Source organism: Bison bison, unplaced genomic scaffold (assembly GCF_000754665.1).
Source record: "Bison bison bison isolate TAMUID 2011002044 unplaced genomic scaffold, Bison_UMD1.0 scf7180017864233, whole genome shotgun sequence".
In the NCBI taxonomy this organism is placed as follows: Eukaryota; Metazoa; Chordata; class Mammalia; order Artiodactyla; family Bovidae; genus Bison; species Bison bison.
This window is the reverse complement of record NW_011494805.1, coordinates 1,359,889-1,376,705: the sequence shown is the minus strand read 5'-3', so window position 1 is coordinate 1,376,705 and position 16,817 is coordinate 1,359,889. Positions and strand designations below refer to the sequence as shown.

The following is a 16,817-nucleotide window of genomic DNA, read 5'->3' as shown; positions in this document are numbered from 1 at the left end:
TCTTTTATTTATTTTAGAAGTTGTTTTGTTTTTGCCTTTGATTTCCTAGGTGTACAATTACATCCCATTGACAAACAGCTTTAGTTTTCACCTTTCAATAATTAGTTCATTTTCTTGTACTATATTATATATAATCTCCAATATAATGTTTTGTAATAATGGTGATAAGAGGCATGTGCTTATATTTAAAATTTTAATGATTAAATACCAATTCTTCTCTCAAAACCTAAAGTTACTTGAGATTGTATCCTCTTGAATAAGACAAAGGATTTGACATGTTTTCTGCAGTTGAGTATCTCCCATCTCATTGACTTTGTTTACACATGATTGTTTTTAAATCAGTTGCTATTTAAATTTGCAGTATATTTTTTGAGTTTCTTTTTTTCTTAAGACTCACTTTTGATTTGGCTCAAGCACATTCTTTAGTAGTTCATTCGTCAAGGGTCATTGTGGTAAACTCAATCTTTTTTGTCTGAAACTGTACTTATTTTCCCTCACTTGAGCTGGATTGTCCGTTTGCCTCTCTCAGCTCTTCTAATAGACTATTCACTGGCCTCTTTTGTTTATTGTTTGGGAAGTATGTGCTGTGGATCTTGCTCTTGTTGCTCTATGGGTAATCTATACCTTTTTTGTAACTTAAGATTTTTGTCTATGATATTTGCAGTTTCAGTGCAAGGTTTCTAGGTATGATTTGTTTCAATTACGCACCTTGACCCTTGAGGTACATTTTAGCTGTTGATCCCTTACCCTTAGAAAATTATTGTTGTTTTCTTTCTGAACATTGCTTCCTTCTCTTCTTTTCTGAAATTCTTATTGGACATGTTTTGGGGATTTATAATTTCTACCTTTATGTCTGTTTGTGTTGCCTTCTAGATGACTGCCTCAAATCCATCTTTCAATTAATTAAACCTTTTTATTGAATATTATAGAAATTTATTGTTTAAGTTTATTTCAGAAACTGTATTTTTAAGTTTTTTTAAATTTCTAATTGGTTCTTCATAGCTTTTCATGGTTCATTTCTGCCTGTTTTGGTTTTATAACTGTTTGTTCTGTTTTTATGAATATTATTCTTTAATTTTTCTCATTGTTCATCCTAAATAGGGGCTTCCCAGGTAGCTCAGTGGTGAAAGAATCTGTTTGCCAATTCAGGGGACACAAGAAATGCCAGTTCGATCCCTGGGTCAGGAAGCTTCCCTGGAGGAAGAAATGACAACCCACTCCAATATTCTTGCCTGGAAAATCCCATGGACAGAGGAGCCCAGAGGGCTACAGTCCGTGGGGTCACAAAGAGACGTGACTGAGGACCCACAGATATCCTAAACAACTCTTTAAAATGTCTTTTTCAAGTTTAGTTTCTCCTACCCATAATAAGCTAAGCTCTGATGTGTTTGGAAGTTTCACCTTCTAGCTTCTGCATGTTTGTGTTGAGCTTCTGTGTCTCTTCGAACTGTCTCACTCACCTCTCCCCGAGTCTTGCCTTTTCTTCCACAGGCCCACCTACCCACGCCCTCTGTTCCAAACCCAAGTCTGAGACTGACAGTTTTTGCTTCTGCTCTGCACAGATTTTCAGCCTACTGCAGATCCACTACTGAGCTAGAAGGCTTTGGCTTTGTTCCCTCTCAGGAGGTTGTATCTGCGCTCTTGTGCCTCCCTGAATGGCAGCTTCGTGAGCAGCAGCCTAAGTCGGCCTGCAGCAGTGACTTCCTCAGCCTCCTCTGCTGGGGGCCCCATCCCCAACAGGCCCCTGCCTCCAGGCAGTCAGACAGAGGCAGGGGGCCCCCCCCCCTCGTGCCTTGCTTTTTGTCCTTACCCCGCCTCTTCTGGGCCCTGGGGCCTGTGGCTCAGCCCTCCTGCTGTCACTCTGCATTTCTGTTTCATTTTGGATACTCAGACATAGTTATTTTTTTACTTTTAGGTGAGGGTATATCTTTTAAAATTTCTCTTTTCATGTGTATGCTTCTATTGCCATGTTTCTGGAGCAAGAACTGTGAGGTTACAGAGTTGTCCCAAAGCTTGAATTTCCCATAATTTCTTCTTTTCCTGTTATATGTAATAACACATTCCACTGGTCTTTAACAAATCTAAATTTCTTAGTGCTAAGATGTAAATTGTGTTGAATCTAGTATTTCTTAAAATAATTGTGATCTTTCCCTATAACTGAGAGACCTTCCAGTTATGCCAAAATATTTATTGTAGCAGGAATTGGTCTATAAAGCCAGCACTTTTTTAAAGTGATTTTAGGAAAGAAGAGTAGCTCAGAAGCTAAATACCCTTGCTTCTATTCTTGTTTCTTACATTTGTAATTTTGCAAGAAAATGCAATATAAGGGAAGCATATAGGGTATAGAATACTAGAGGAACCATCTCTGAATTTCTGAGTCTTTCTCTTTTGTTGATGTGGTACTTTTCTGATTTTTAAAGTTTCTTTTTTTCTCAAAGGCCCTGCTATCTAAGTATGTAGTGAGGTCTGTTGGGGATTTTCTCCCCGGGACTTGGAAGCGATGAACCTGAAAGAATGACACTCAGACAGTCTCTTGCAAGGACTGACAAGTTTATTTCTGCAGTCAAGCCTTTTTATATAAGCAGGAACAAAGAGCTTAAAGTATAAGCAGAGTGCATACAGGGTTAACACATAATCAGTAAAAACATTTCAAGGACAGCACTCTAAGTGACTCATGTGCTTATCCTACAACCTGTTTTCTCAAGTAACATCCCTATTTATTATTAAATCTTGGTGCCGAGCATAACCAAAGGCAGGAGATGTTTTTCTGTCCACAGTACACAAAGCCGGGGTACTTCTGGCTCTTTGCCATTTTCCCAAGGACTTTCTCCTAATTCGGCTATTTTGTACTACGCTTCCCAACAAGGTCTTTCAGGTGAACAGAAATGTATATGTATCAGGAATTTTTCAGTTGTAAGAGACAGAAACGTGACTGAAACTCACTAGCCATATCTTCTCTTATATAATGAGAAGTAATGCATTGATCTGGTCTCACAGGATGACTGAAGTCCAGGACTCAAATGCTGTTGAGAGATGCCATCTGTTTTCTCGACTTGTCTCTTTCTGTTAGATTCACTGTTTTTCCTCTGAAAAAACTTTTCTACATTGGTTCAGGAGTGGCTGAGAGGCCTGGGGGATAACTGTAGAAACTTTTGGATGTAATTTAGCAAGACTTAAAACAAACAAACAAACAAACAAAAAAAAACCTCTGAAAAAAATGTTGCTCCTCCCTACCCCCAGGTTTTGAATGCAAAATCCCAGGAAATGATTAGCCTAATTTAGGTCACATGCCTATTTTTGCACAGATCATCCAGACTAGTGAGAGAGTCATTTCCTAGGCAGGTTGATAAGGAGTCTGGGGGTCCCCAAGGAGAGAGGGGTCTGGAATTCTCAAGGAGGAAGAAAGGACAAACGTTTTTTTTCCTTCTCCACATTCCTTAGGATTATATAACAATAATGTATCCTGCCTGAGGACAGTCTCTGGATTAAACCTTCTGGCTAATTCTGTTATCTAAATATGTAAATTATGGGAGTAGGTCTGGTGAAGTCTTTACAACCTCCAGACATTCTTTGGATTCATTGGAGAGTATAAAACTTCATTGCTAACACTAGCAAGTGGGTACTCTTTCTGCCCGCTTCTGATGCCTATGTCAGAAGCTTTCTCTATCTCCTTTATACTTTAATAAAACTTTATTACACAAAATCTCTGAGCAATCAAGCCTCGTCACTGGCCCCAGATTGAATTCTTCTACTCTGGGGGCCAAGAATCCCGGTGTCTTCACGTGATTCAACAACAACCTTTCACTAGGGACTTGGGTCCTCTGCCCATGCATTTAGATGGATGCTGGGCTCTATGATTGTCTTCCCACTCAAAGGTGTGTCATCAGAGGATAAGCCTTCTCTGGCCAGGAGAAGCAAGGAAGAGATGTCACCAGACAAAACCAGATGTCTACCTCATGTGTATAACCTGTATTTTAAATTTTTATCTTTACAGACGGAAAGAATTTACTTTCAGGTTTTCTTACCTAAGGGGAGCAAAGAGAAGAGGAAAGCTATGTTCTTCTGCCGAGGATGGAGCGTCGGAAAGGCCACAGACTTCGCAGCTTCTTTAGCCAGCCTTAAAAATGACAACAACAGACTAACAGCTAAGGTAACAACAGGGTGTAACTTTCCCTGGAAGTTTTAGAATACTCTATAAAGCATGTTTATTTACTGCATATGATGTATTTCTGTCTTAACAGAAATTGAGGTTATGTCACAGTGTCTCAGGAGAGGCATTACCCTTGGATCATATTTTGGAAACCTGGATTGCTAAGGAGGATTGTCCTTTGTACAGTGGTGGAAATATTATCTTGGAATATCTGAGTGATGAAGAACAGTTTTTAAAAAATGTTGATTCTTACTTGGAATAGCCATGCAGGGACTCAAGCCAGAAATCACGAGGAAAATTCATCGTTCGTCAACTTCTTTTACTACAAATACTGTGTGTGTGTGTGTGTGTGTGTGTGTGTGTGTGTGTATAAAAGTTCCTTTCGAATGCCATTATGTCATAATTTATATTATTAGTCTTCTATTAAATTGAATTTGAATTTTTGTGTTTTCAAGTGTAACCATGAACTGACATCCAGTTAAACAAATGCTTGTATCTAATTAACTTTTATTAGTTTATGCTGTAATTACAACAACAAAGATATATTCTCATTTGGTTAAATGTCAGCTTTGATGGGCCGTGAGTCTACTCTACCCAGAATCTAAGATGAGGCAATGACCGTTTTGGGGGACATTGCCGTTCTTATGGTAGAAGAAAGAAATGGCTCTTAGAAGATAAGATGCATGACCTTTTGCTTTAAGCAAGACACATGACCAGGCCTAGTCTCATGGGGTGGGGAAGTATAGCCTTAGTATCTGCCTCCATTATGATGCGTAAATTGGTGTGTATACATGAATCATAGAAACTTAGAGGTCATCTCATTCACTCTACAAAGTTTGTAGATGAGGAATCTCAGGCCTAGGAAGAAGAAATTATTTTTTTGTTGCCACCTAAGTGCTTTGGGGCATATCTCTGATAAAAACCCCCTCCAGTGACTTCATCATTTTGTTGGTATGGATATATTACAATAAAAAGGAAGATGGGATAGCTGAAGTTCATTACAGGCCCTTTATATATACCCAAGCACAACTCATGCCAAAAGTAACAACCTTGTACCAACACATTAAAATTAATGCTCCTGACTGATGTCTTCCATCTATACTCCACAAAGTACCACTATAGAGAAGGAATGGAAATTATTTCTGTTTGTTATCTGTCCCTTTCCTACTTTGCAATAGACAGGGGTAGTGGCTTTACGTTTAATTAAGGGAATAAACTCAGAATGTTTATTTCATCTCTAATTCTTTCTTCATACTGTTTTCATGCGGTGAATGGAGATAACTTCTGATTTCTATCAGCTGCTTATACATTGATTTATTAACCAAGTTATTCAAGTACCTTCTAAATGTAAGGATTTGATGCTAACTGCCATGGTGGATACAATGAAGAAATGCATACTTAATTAAAACTAAAATACAAAGCAGTATAGCAAGTGCCAAATGAATATATAGTAAGTGTCGTTACGCTCTAATAACTCTTTTATGAGAAACCAGAAGACCAGAAGTAAAAATAATCCTTAAATATATTACCAAATACCAGAAAGTTTTAATACCAACTAATACCTTAGCATCTGTCATAATTACTTGCACAGAGTAAGCTGACCATGAATTGAACAAAAGCTAAATGTACCAGAAAAAATACCAGTGGGGTTGAAAAGAGAGAAAGTAAGGCTGCAGAGATTGAGCTAAACTTGAGGAGACCAAAGAACAGGTCCTGTCATGCCTGTCATGATTAGAAAAGAGAAAGCAGTGTGGTGGGAAGGACTTACTTAAATCATCAGAAATCTTATCTCGGATAGTTGAGTGGACTAGTTGGAAGAGACACAGTTGCCAGCATTCTTGGAGGCTATATGGATCCAGATGCTGGGAGGATCCAGGTGCATTGTGGGCAGGAGAGGAAGTCCCTCAAGGGTCTCATTTCCAAATGACTCTTGCAATCCGACCCCTTTCTCAGGCTTTCTTTTAAGGCTTTGTGTCTGCTTAATACGGAGAAGGCAGCGGCACCCCACTCCAGTACTCTTGCCTGGAAAATCCCAGGGGCGGAGGAGTTCTAAGGTTGACTGTACCCACCTTCCCCTTTAGAATCTTTTCACTGCTCACAGGCAACTAGAACTGAAAGTAGAAAACCCACAAATTGAAATAAGTTTTAAACTCAGATAAATATTTAACGTACATGATGATAGAAATGAGTTGTCATATAAGCAGCCAGTAAAGACATGTGAATGATGAACTACTAGATTTTCCCCAGATTTGTCAGATTGTATTCTAGATAATTCTTAAGGAGAAGGGGAAAGGCTGCAGATGGAAGAATCTGAGGAAAGTAAAATTTACATGTCACACCTCTTTGACGTGGGAGACAATGACTGAATGAAGATATTAGGTCACAGAACATGAAGGCAGCTTTGGCTTCAAGTCCTTCACGTCTGTTGTTCTCGTCTTTTTAAACCAGGGAAGTTCCCTGAGAATTTAATTGAGACATCACAGAAACAGTTCCAGTTGCTATTTTCAGTATTGGTACACTGTATCTTGTTTTTCTTAATGTGATACATGGAAATAAAATTTATGAACTATAATGTATTGCATTCGAAATATTAACCTACATAAATCAAATTTTCAAAAACTTGTAAAAATGTGCAATAAAAACTGCTTGGACAGTTTTTGAAGAGCAAACGTTTTATGATCTAAAATACTCAGTACATAACTGTCATGGTTAGATGAGACACATTGTCATGATTACATGAAGTGTCTGCTGAAATGGTTATATGATTAGAGACTACTAGTTCTATAGGCCCAGTAGTAGATAACTATAAAGGGTTTTTTGTTGTTTTGTCTTTTTTTTTCCTGCTTAGCATCACAAACCCCTCCTCTTGTCTAGAAAATTGAAAGCATTTGTGAGTCTATGGATTGAAGTCCAAAAAGCCTGATACTTTTCCTTATTTCTGGCAGCCCTCAAGCATATGGCCTAAGTTGGGTCAGTTGAACTGTCTTTGTCCTTAGCTGTGAACTAGGAGTAGTGTTACAAGGAAGGAGGAAGAATTCAGAGTTAGTCCCAGTGGCCTTCCGTCACCCATTGGGTCAGAGTCCAGGTGCCGAGCAGCAGTGGTCCACTAACCAGACTGTTTCTTTGGCCGTGCGTACGGCTATATGCTTTCTCTAGGTTGCCAAGCTATCGGGTTACCACCCAGGAAATTGTTTTTCTACCCAAGGACACCGCAGACAGTTTCAGTTTTTGCCTCACTGATAGGATCACTGTTTAGAGTTGTGGGAAGACTTACTGGCCTAAGGTTGCTGCACGGCCAGGCTGTGGGCTCCGCAGTTTCCTAAGCAATGGTAAAGAGCCACCAGGACCACGCTCCAGGAGGGAAGAACCGGCTGCTTGGTTACTGTGGCGTACCCTGCTCCTGGCCCAGGCCCCCAGCACATGCGTTTAGTAAATTTTTATTTGATTTTGACCTGAATGAATAAAATAATAGTACTCAACTTTAGGCCTCCTCAACATCTATTTAAATTTTTGGATCCTGTCTGCTTTTAGCATAGAAGGGAACAGAACTCAAAGACGATGACACTAAGGTGTTAAATTCAGGTAAATAGGAGGCTGTTTTTCCAGTGGCAGAAATGAGGAAAGGGGTGGGGTTGGGCGGGAAGGAGCTAGGTTTCGACGGTGATAAACTGAGCCTGTTAAATGCTGTGTCTTTTATGTTTTATAACTGGGTTAAACCGGTTGTGTCACTCCTTGGACAGCTCTGCACTTGTTTGAATAGTACAACAGTCCCTCCTCCTGAACTTTGATCCGGCAGAAACAACTGTTAACTAACAACTTCAGACCATCACTGGAACACCTGTACGAAGAATGTTCTTCAGTTTAGCTTTGCATACGTGATTTCTTTTAAACTTTTAAAATGATTAGAAAACTTTTTATTGTCCTGCTTTTGTCATCTGTGACTCTTGGAGAAGCCAGGAAATCCTTTCTCAGTTTCCTGAACATAGAAAAGACTGAAGTGCTGTTTATCACAAAGACGGAAGAAACTGTGGTTGTAAGGTCAACTTACAGAGATAAACAGCCAAACTCCAGCTACCTCCGTGTGCAACTGGAAGATGATAAAATGCTCCAAGTGGTGAATGTGACCAAGACCTTATCGGATGTGACCAACTTTACCATACACCTGGTGACGGGTGGAGACGGAGAGACAAATCTGACCGTTCAGCTGTGGGATTCAGAAGGTAGGCGCGAAAGGCTCATTGAAGAGATAAAGAATGTCCGAGTCAGAGTGCTCAGACAGAGACAAGACAGTCCTTTCCAGGCATCAAACCTCATCAACAGAAACATCCTAATGCTGTTTCTGCCAATGATACTGTTAAATAAATGTGCGTTTGGTTGCAAGATTGAGTTCCAGGTGTTTGAAACAGTGTGGAAGAGACCTTTGCCGGTAGTTCTTGGGGCGGTTATACAGTTTTTTCTTATGCCGTTTTGTGGATTCCTTCTGACGCAGATTTTGGCCTTGCCTGAGGCCCAGGCGTTTGGATTTATAGTCACCTGTACGTGCCCAGGTGGGGGTGGGGGCTACCTCTTTGCTCTGCTTCTAGAAGGAGATGTCACTTTGGCCATTCTGATGACTTGCACGTCAACGTTTCTGGCCCTGGTCACGATGCCTACCAATTCTTACATATACAGTAGAATCTTAGGGTTATCGGGTACATTGCATATTCCTATTTCTAAAATTATGTCAACCCTCCTTTTCATCCTCGCACCAATGTCAGTGGGAATAGTCATCAAGCATAGACTACCTGACAAAGCAAAGTTCTTGGAGAGGATCATTAGGCCTCTGAGTTTTATTTTAATGTTTATAGGGATTTATGTGACTTTCAGCATGGGATTGGTATTCCTGAAAACAGTGAACCTAGACGTGCTTCTGTTGGGTGTCTTAGTTCCTGCTTTGGGGTTGTTGTTTGGGTACTTTTTTGCTAAAATTTCTATGCTGCCTCTTCCTGTTTGTAAAACTGTTGCTATTGAAGGTGGGGTACTGAATAGTTTCTTAGCCCTTGCCATTATTCAGCTTTCCTTTTCACAGTCTGATGCAGACTTAGCGTCTGTGGCTCCGTTTACAGTGGCCATGTGTTCTGGATGTGAAATGTTACTGATCCTTCTGTTCTACAAGGCTAAGAAAAGATGTATCCTTAACATACAAGAAAAAAGAATGAAAAATCCCCCAGTCTAACGGTTAAAGCTTTCCTGAATTTTCCTACTCTGAATGAGATACTGTGGGAGATGCAAAGAATATCCAAGATGATTCCTGCTCTCAACTCACTTATGCTCTGATTGAAAACTTGACATTAGGGGAGAAATACAGTCATATGTGCCTAACACCCAATGGACAGTCCAGACTGTTAAATGTGCAGGAATTCAGAAGGAGACTACTATAGCATTGGATTGGAATATAATACTTTATTATGATATATCCCAAGTATTTACAGGAGGGCTGCCCTTCCACAATAGGCATTTGGTAACCACTCACACAGTGAAGGGACATATAAATTCCTATTGAAATCAGTCCATCTTAAATGCAGCGCCTCTGGTCTCCTCGGTGTCCCTCCCGTCATCTCCACCGTTTGCCTTGGGGCACAGGGTCCTCTCTCCCCACTCTTCTCCCTTCTTCCCTCCTCTTTCCTTCATTGCAGTAGCTGTTTCCTACAGACCGTCTCCTGTAAAAGCTCTCTAGCGGTCTCCTCTCCATTCTCAGTCTCACTTTTGTTCTGCCCTAGATTGCTGCCTCCCTAAACCTTTCTTCCCCAGCTTTTGGCCTGTCTACTCTCCAATCACTGGCAGATTCATGTTCCTAAAACTTAACTTTGATCATGCGCTTTCCCTGCTGCAAAGCCGTGTCACCTCTTGAATAAAGTCTGTATTCCTAGTGAGGCATTTCCTACTCTGCTGACTTTAGCTTTCCGGTTTTATCTCCTCTCCCACTTTTTACACGCAGGCTTTGTTCCAATCAGCAGATAACTGGGTCACTCATGACTGTGCCCTTTGTTCACATCGTCCCTGCAACCTGAGGGGCCCACATCATCTCTGTCTAAACTCGGACCACTCTCACAGACCTGGCTCAAACACAAGCTTTAACTAATCCCTGCTAGCTACCGGGAATTGAAATTTCCTCTAAATTCTCATCAGTTTTTTACATTCATAGTATTTAGCCAGTCTGGCTTGCATTACAGTTCTTTGTGTTGCTATTGTATCCTCCTTATCTTCCTATAAGTCTTTGAACATGTATTTTATAAACATGTAAACAATACAATATAATAAGTTTATATAATAGCATAAACAGTATAATATAAACAGTAGAATATGCTAATGCAAATAATATTTATTTTGATACTTTATATAATGTCTAGCACATTTCCTATGTGCTTATTCAAATAAAGTGTTGAAGCACAGACTAGGGCCTAAATGAATCGTATGCTTGTTTTTATACTAACATTGAGTTTTTAAAGGCAATTTTTAGTATCTAGTTTCAGTTTTCACTTTTTTCCAAAGAGAGTGTGAGCATCAAGAAAGAAAAATATCACTCTTAAATAAATCTGCTTCCCACATTTCACAGGCCTGTAGTTGTAGGCAAAGTACTTAATCACTCTGTAGTACCATGTTTTCACCTAAAAAATGGAGATGATAGTGTAAACGCCATCAAATTGTCATAGGAGTTAACTGAGATCTTATGGACAGTATACTTAGAACAGGGTACATGCTCCTCAAGTGTTAGCTGCTATAATTATTTTACCACACTTCAAACTTTTGACCCTGGTGTACCTACTATTGTTTTGAAATACCAATCTGATAACTTTAGTATGGAAGCTAAAACTTTGAACATTTTCCTATCAGTGTCATTCACCATCTGACTTACAGTATTCGGGAACTTTTGTTCAGTTTGCCAACTGACAAGACAACCATAGTTTTTTGGTTTTTTTTTTTTTTCGTATTTTACCAGATCCAGTATTTGAATACCAAGATTTATCAAAGCCCTGGTTTGGCATGGTTGGTGGATGGTTATTATTCATTTTATAAAATGATAATTGCCTACATGAAACACTTTACTGTTGACTCCATTAAAACAGAAATCTCCACTTAGGACATTAAATTATAATTAAGCTTGCATACATTTGACTTTTGCACATTTTCATGAACATATTTTACTGATAGGGAGATAAGAAATTGCCTTTCCTGTTGTACTTTATCCTTTACCTTGCAGAGAAACAAGACATTTCTCTGCAGTTCAGTTTTCAAATTTGTAAAAGGAAGAGATTCAGTTGAAATTTAAGATATTGCTCAACTCCTACGCCTGTAATTCTGGCATGAAAGTCTGGGTCATTGACACCATAGATGGTGATGGATTCAGGTTGATGGTAATAACCACCCACAGCAGCTGCTTTCTACTGGAGGCAAAAACCAAAAGAGTTTCTTGAAGGCAGAGACCACATATTATTCTTTGAATTCCCTGTAGTTTTTAACCAATGGCTTTAATCAAGTTGGTGCTCAGAAAACATTGAGTTAATTATTCATTAATGTCTGTAAAAGTCAATATCATATACTTAGGGGCCAGGTTATGCCTGGGTCTTCATTTCCAGCTCTATCACCAGCTGGGTGACATTGGTCAAGTTACTTAATCTCTCTGTGCCTAAATTGATGTGGAAAGTGGGGATAATGATAATACATACCTAATGGTATTTTCATGAGGAGTAAATGAGTTAACATTAGTAAGATCCTCAGAATAATGCCTAACACACAGTAAACTCTAATTATTATGGTTACTCTATGCATGTTTGATCTTGCACCTAAAAGCAGACAAATGTGTATGAATGGAACTTGAAATATATTTCATTTATCTTACAGATGTATCAGGGAAAGACTGAAATTTTACATGAGACAGTTTGTCTAATTTAGATGGGGATGAAGTTATTCAAGCTACTTACTTGTTCTTTAAGAAGGAGAGACATAAAGCAGTCTACCTAATTGTTTGAGTTCAGACCAACAACTTGTCCAGCAATAATCAGTATCAAGGCTGCAGAGAACAAAGAGCTTTATTTGAGGTTTTAAGACTGCAGTTCAAGAGACACAGATTTGGGTAAGCCTGAAAGAGTATCATAGGGGAGAAAGAGAGTCAGGAGCTTATACAGGTGAAAGTTACAAGGATGTTCGCGAATTTTGAGTAACCTTGATTCAAGAAAGGAAATAATTGTCCTTAAGGGACAGGCTGTTGTGAGTCATTTTAGGTTAAGGGCTCAATAATCTCTTGAGTTTCTGGAACACTGGGTAGATGTTCTGGGTGCATGTGTTAAGATATTAAGGTGTATTTGGGCTGAGACGTAAATCACACTTCCTCAATGGCATCCTGACTACCAGCTCCATCTTGATTTTCTTTTCACACATTTCACACAGCCATAATTAGTTAGACAAAAGATCCAAGGGTAAAGGGATAAGTCATGTTTAAAAAAAAGTTTCATCCCAATCTTTAATAGAGATGATTCTATGATATATATTGATATATATATTTTTTGCAACTAAAAACTGTCAGCAATTTCAGCCTATGTTATGTCAAAACATGAAACCTTTGTGAGGTATCCTGAAGATTCCACTCATGAAGACCCCCATTTTGTGTGTATGAATTCTTGTCATTTTTAATCAAAGTCCACTAAACAATTAATTATTAATTAAGAAAATCTTGGTATGTAGACTCAGATTCTGTGTGTGTGTGTGTGTGTGAGAGAGAGAGAGAGAGAGAGAGAAAGGAGATTCCATTTAAAAGAAATCCACTCCAGAGACTAAATAGAGTTAGCAAGATACCCAGGACTGCCGGGGGAGGAATCACGATGAAGGTCACTCTTTATCACACAAATACAATGCAGCTGGACGCCCATCACTCAGGCAGGTGACCACGGAGCACTCTGCTTGACAAAGGCCGTCCTTCCCAGCACCTCTCCATGAACACTCAGGTCTCAGCAGGTGTCATCGGCACTGCATCTCACCTCTCCTCCAGGTTCTCATGGATGGAAGTCAGCTAGTAGGAAAAGGTATCAACAGCCCCTAAGAGGGATCTCATTAGGGAAACCTGGAGTGGTGACCTGGACAGCATGCCAGGGAGCAGATTCTATCCTGAGGCAGTGGAAGCTGAGCCCTCTATAACCCCCAAGCACTCTGGCATAGTACACAATGAGGGTTGGGAACAAAACCTGCAGGCGTGACTGTAACTTTAAAAATTACCCCTTTGGGAAGCGAAGAGCAACGCACCAGGCACCAGTCTCCGCAGCCATCTGAACTGCTCAGCACTGGACAGAAGCCTTGTGGATAGCGGGCAACCAGTGTGCAACACCGCCAAAACCAGATCTGAGCACTAGACCTCTCTGTGCACTAGAGGACTCTTCATTTCACTTTCGGTCAGGCATCTGAAAGCAGAACAGCTTCCTTGGACTGAGAAATTTCCAAGTTACTTGAAGACAATGGTAAACTAGCAGCTGAGGCCACTAGAAAAAGGCTGTACTTTCTGCTCATTTGAGGTAGAGAGCTTGAAATAGTTTTTAATTTGAAGGAGTGAGATAGTCCATCCATCTTATTTCACTTCCAGTACTCTGATTTTAGCAGCTTTGCCAAAGCAGTGGGACCGTGTTTATTTAAATGAGATTTAAAGAGGACTCATCACATTTCTGCAAATGCCTGGAAAATTTTATTTGGTTAAAACCCAACACTTGTCATCACATAGTTGGCAAGATTATTATTTTAAGATAACTGACAATGAAGAACCAAAAATCTAATTTCTGAAGTTTTTTTTCCATCAAGAAAACAAAAGCAACTTTTATTAGACAAATCAAGGTTGTCAAATCAGATACAGCATCATTCTTTCAAAGGAGACAACGTTCTGGCTCTTTGTGAGATTTGAGAATTGGTCCCACGCTTCATGTCATTTACCTTTGAGAATTCTCATTTGCAATACATTGGTGACAATATCCCATCTTCTGCTCAAGCTAAGAGAAGAAATCACTGCAAATACAAAAAGCCAAATAACCTGCTTCCTTGATCCTGTTGTGACATCTTATATCTGTGCCATTTGCATTATAATGGTATATGATGCCAGATGTGTTATTTCAAGAAGAGGAAACATCTGAAGGACTGTAGACTAGTCCTTGCGCCTCATGTGATGCAACCTCATCATGCCAACACTCCACATTCCCTGAGTGTGGACTTTGGAGTGAGTGTTTTCTATGCTTTGCTCTTGCTGTACGACTTGAGGATAAATAAACACCCTGAGCCTCAGTTTCCTCATCCATATGATGCAGCTGATTATATCTTCTCATGGAACTGTTGCAACATTCAAGTAAAATAATGCATGTGAAAAAACAAGTGCCTGAAGCATGGTAAGTCCTCAGTAAATGGTAAGTAACCAAAATAATTCTTAATAGGGGCAGTTGGTTCTGGCCAACAAATACCTATCTGTCTATCAACTATCTATTAATCATGGGTTAACTATAGTGTTTATTGTTCAGAAGAAAGAAAACTTGCCTCTAGGAAACCTTCTAAGTTCTTCTGGCTGGACTAAGAATTACATTGACGTGAAAGTTGCTCAGTCATGTCTGGCTCTTTGCAACCCCATGGACTATAGAGTCCATGGAATTCTCCAGGCCAGAATACTGGAGTGGGTAGCCTTTCCCTTCTCCAGGGGATCTTCCCAACCCAGGGATTGAACCCAGGTCTCCTGCATTGCAGGTGGATTCTTTACCAGCAGAGCCATCAGGGAAGCCCTAAAATGATATGAGACAGAGGTAACAGGAGAAAATCAAATTTAATTTTATACTTACGAGAATTCCACAAACATAAGAGGGCCAGAGACCCCACATGCAGGAGAGGGTCAGAGGCAGAAAAGTAAAATGAGGACTATATACCATCCTAAAGGAGGTCAGTCCTGGGTGTTCATTGGAAGGACTGATGCTGAAGCGGAAATTCCAATACTTTGGCCACCTGATGTGAAGAAATGACTCATTTGAAAAGACCCTAATGCTGGGAAAGATTGAAGGCAAGAGGAGAAGGGCATGACAGAGGATGAGATGGTTGTGGCATCACCAACTCAATGGACATGCATTTGGGTAAGCTCTGGGAGTTGGTGATGGACAGGGAGGCCTGGCATGCTGAGGTTCATGGGGTCGCAAAGAATCAAGACACCACTGAACGACTGAACTGAACTGATACACCATCCTGAGCTAAGGAATGGGATGGGTCCTGGGAGCTTCCAAGGATAGGCGAATGATAAGAAGAAAAGCAGATGTTTGGTAATTAGATATTTGCCCTACCATATAGATGGGCCCTTTAGATAAAGTATATCTCCAGTAATAAACTGTTTTCTGAGAAAACCCCCCAATTTAAATTCTTCTAGGTAGTTAAGGGAGGGACAGTAATTTCTCTTGCATTCACCAGGTCTCAGTTGCCTTTAGCTCAAAATAATCCTTTTGCACAAGTGGAACATTTGGAAGAAGCTCCTTTTGAACCCCTATAACATGCAAACATATAGTGCAGGTTTACACAGCATCGGTTCAGTTCAGTCACTCATTCATGTCCGACTCTTTGTGATCCCATGGACTGCAGCACGCCAGGCTTCCCTGTCCATCACCAACTTGCAGAGCTTACTCAAAGTCCTGTCCATTGAGTTGGTGATGCTATCCAACCGTCTCATCCTTTGTCATCCCCTTCTCTAGCCTTCAATCCTTCCCAGCATCAGGGTCTTTTCCAGTGAGTCAGTTCTTCGCATCAGGTGGCCAATGTATTGGAGCTTCAGCATCAGTCCTTCTAATGAATATTCAGGACTGATTTCCTTTAGGATTGACTGGTTATCTCCTTGCGGTCCAAGGGACTCTCAATAGAGTCTCCAACACCACAGTTCAAAAGTATCAGTTCTTTGGGTCTCAGCTTTCTTTATAGTCCAATTCTCACATCCATACATGACTACTGGAAAAACCATAGCCTTGACTAGATGGACCTTTGTCGGCAAAGTGATGTCTCTGCTTTTAAATATGCTGTCCAGATTGGTCATAGCTTTTCTTCCAAGGAGCAAGCGTCTTTTAATTTCATGGCTGCAGTCACCATCTGCAGTGATTTTGGAGCCCAAAAGCATAAAGTCTCTCACTGTTTCCACTGTTCCCCCATCTATTTGCCATGAAGTGATGGGACCAGATGCCGTGATCTTCCTTTCTGAATGTTGAGTTTTAGGCCAACGTTTTCACTCTCTCTCACTCAGATGCTGCTGCTGCTAAGTCGCTTCACTAGCGTTGGACTCTGTGCGACCCCATGGACTGCAGCCTACCAGGCTCCTCGGTCCGTGGGATTTTCCAGGCAAGAGTACTGGAGTGGGGTGCCACTGCCTTCATGCAACACAGATTTAACAAATGAAAGTTGAAAAGCTAGAGACATACCTCCAGTTTGTGTTTTGTCAAAAGAGTAGTATGGAGTAAAAGGGAGAAAGAAATGGAAATAGGAAAACTGGAAGGAATGAAAAACGCGAGAGATGGCAAAATAGAGGAGAGGAATTTTCTTTTAATTACAGACAAATGTATGGGCAGGAGAAAGAAGCACAGATGAAAGAGAAGGTGCAGACCCGGAAGGCCTAGGCAGGGCGGGGCGGCTCCGGCAGACGTGA

General features: G+C 40.3%; 3 protein-coding genes across 5 annotated transcripts in view; all 3 read left to right on the top strand.

Annotated features, from left to right (window-relative positions):
• Positions 1-6,621, top strand: part of ZFAND1 (zinc finger, AN1-type domain 1) — a 32,764-nt gene extending 26,143 nt beyond the window's left edge. Inside the window, exons 9-10 of the mRNA XM_010846238.1 lie at positions 3,995-4,150; positions 4,242-6,621. Coding sequence (XP_010844540.1) covers positions 3,995-4,150; positions 4,242-4,412 — 327 coding nt within the window. The 3' untranslated portion in view covers positions 4,413-6,621. The remainder of the gene's footprint in view (positions 1-3,994; positions 4,151-4,241) is intronic.
• Positions 6,622-6,896: 275 nt separating this feature from the next.
• SLC10A5 (solute carrier family 10, member 5) lies at positions 6,897-9,383 on the top strand. The gene has a single exon (XM_010846200.1). The coding sequence runs from the start codon at positions 8,049-8,051 to the stop codon at positions 9,363-9,365; it is 1,317 nt and encodes a 438-aa protein (XP_010844502.1). The 5' UTR covers positions 6,897-8,048; the 3' UTR covers positions 9,366-9,383.
• Positions 8,301-16,817, top strand: part of IMPA1 (inositol(myo)-1(or 4)-monophosphatase 1) — a 31,070-nt gene continuing 22,553 nt past the window's right edge. The window contains exon 1 of one of the 3 annotated variants that reach the window (XM_010846202.1): positions 8,301-8,370. Coding sequence is in view for 1 of the 3 variants with exons in the window: in XM_010846201.1 (XP_010844503.1) it covers positions 14,545-14,547 (3 nt within the window). In the remaining 2 variants the exon portion in view is untranslated. Of the gene's footprint in view, positions 8,371-14,468; positions 14,548-16,475; positions 16,496-16,817 lie in introns of those variants that run through there. The other 2 variants (XM_010846201.1, XM_010846204.1) reach the window with 2 other exon arrangements.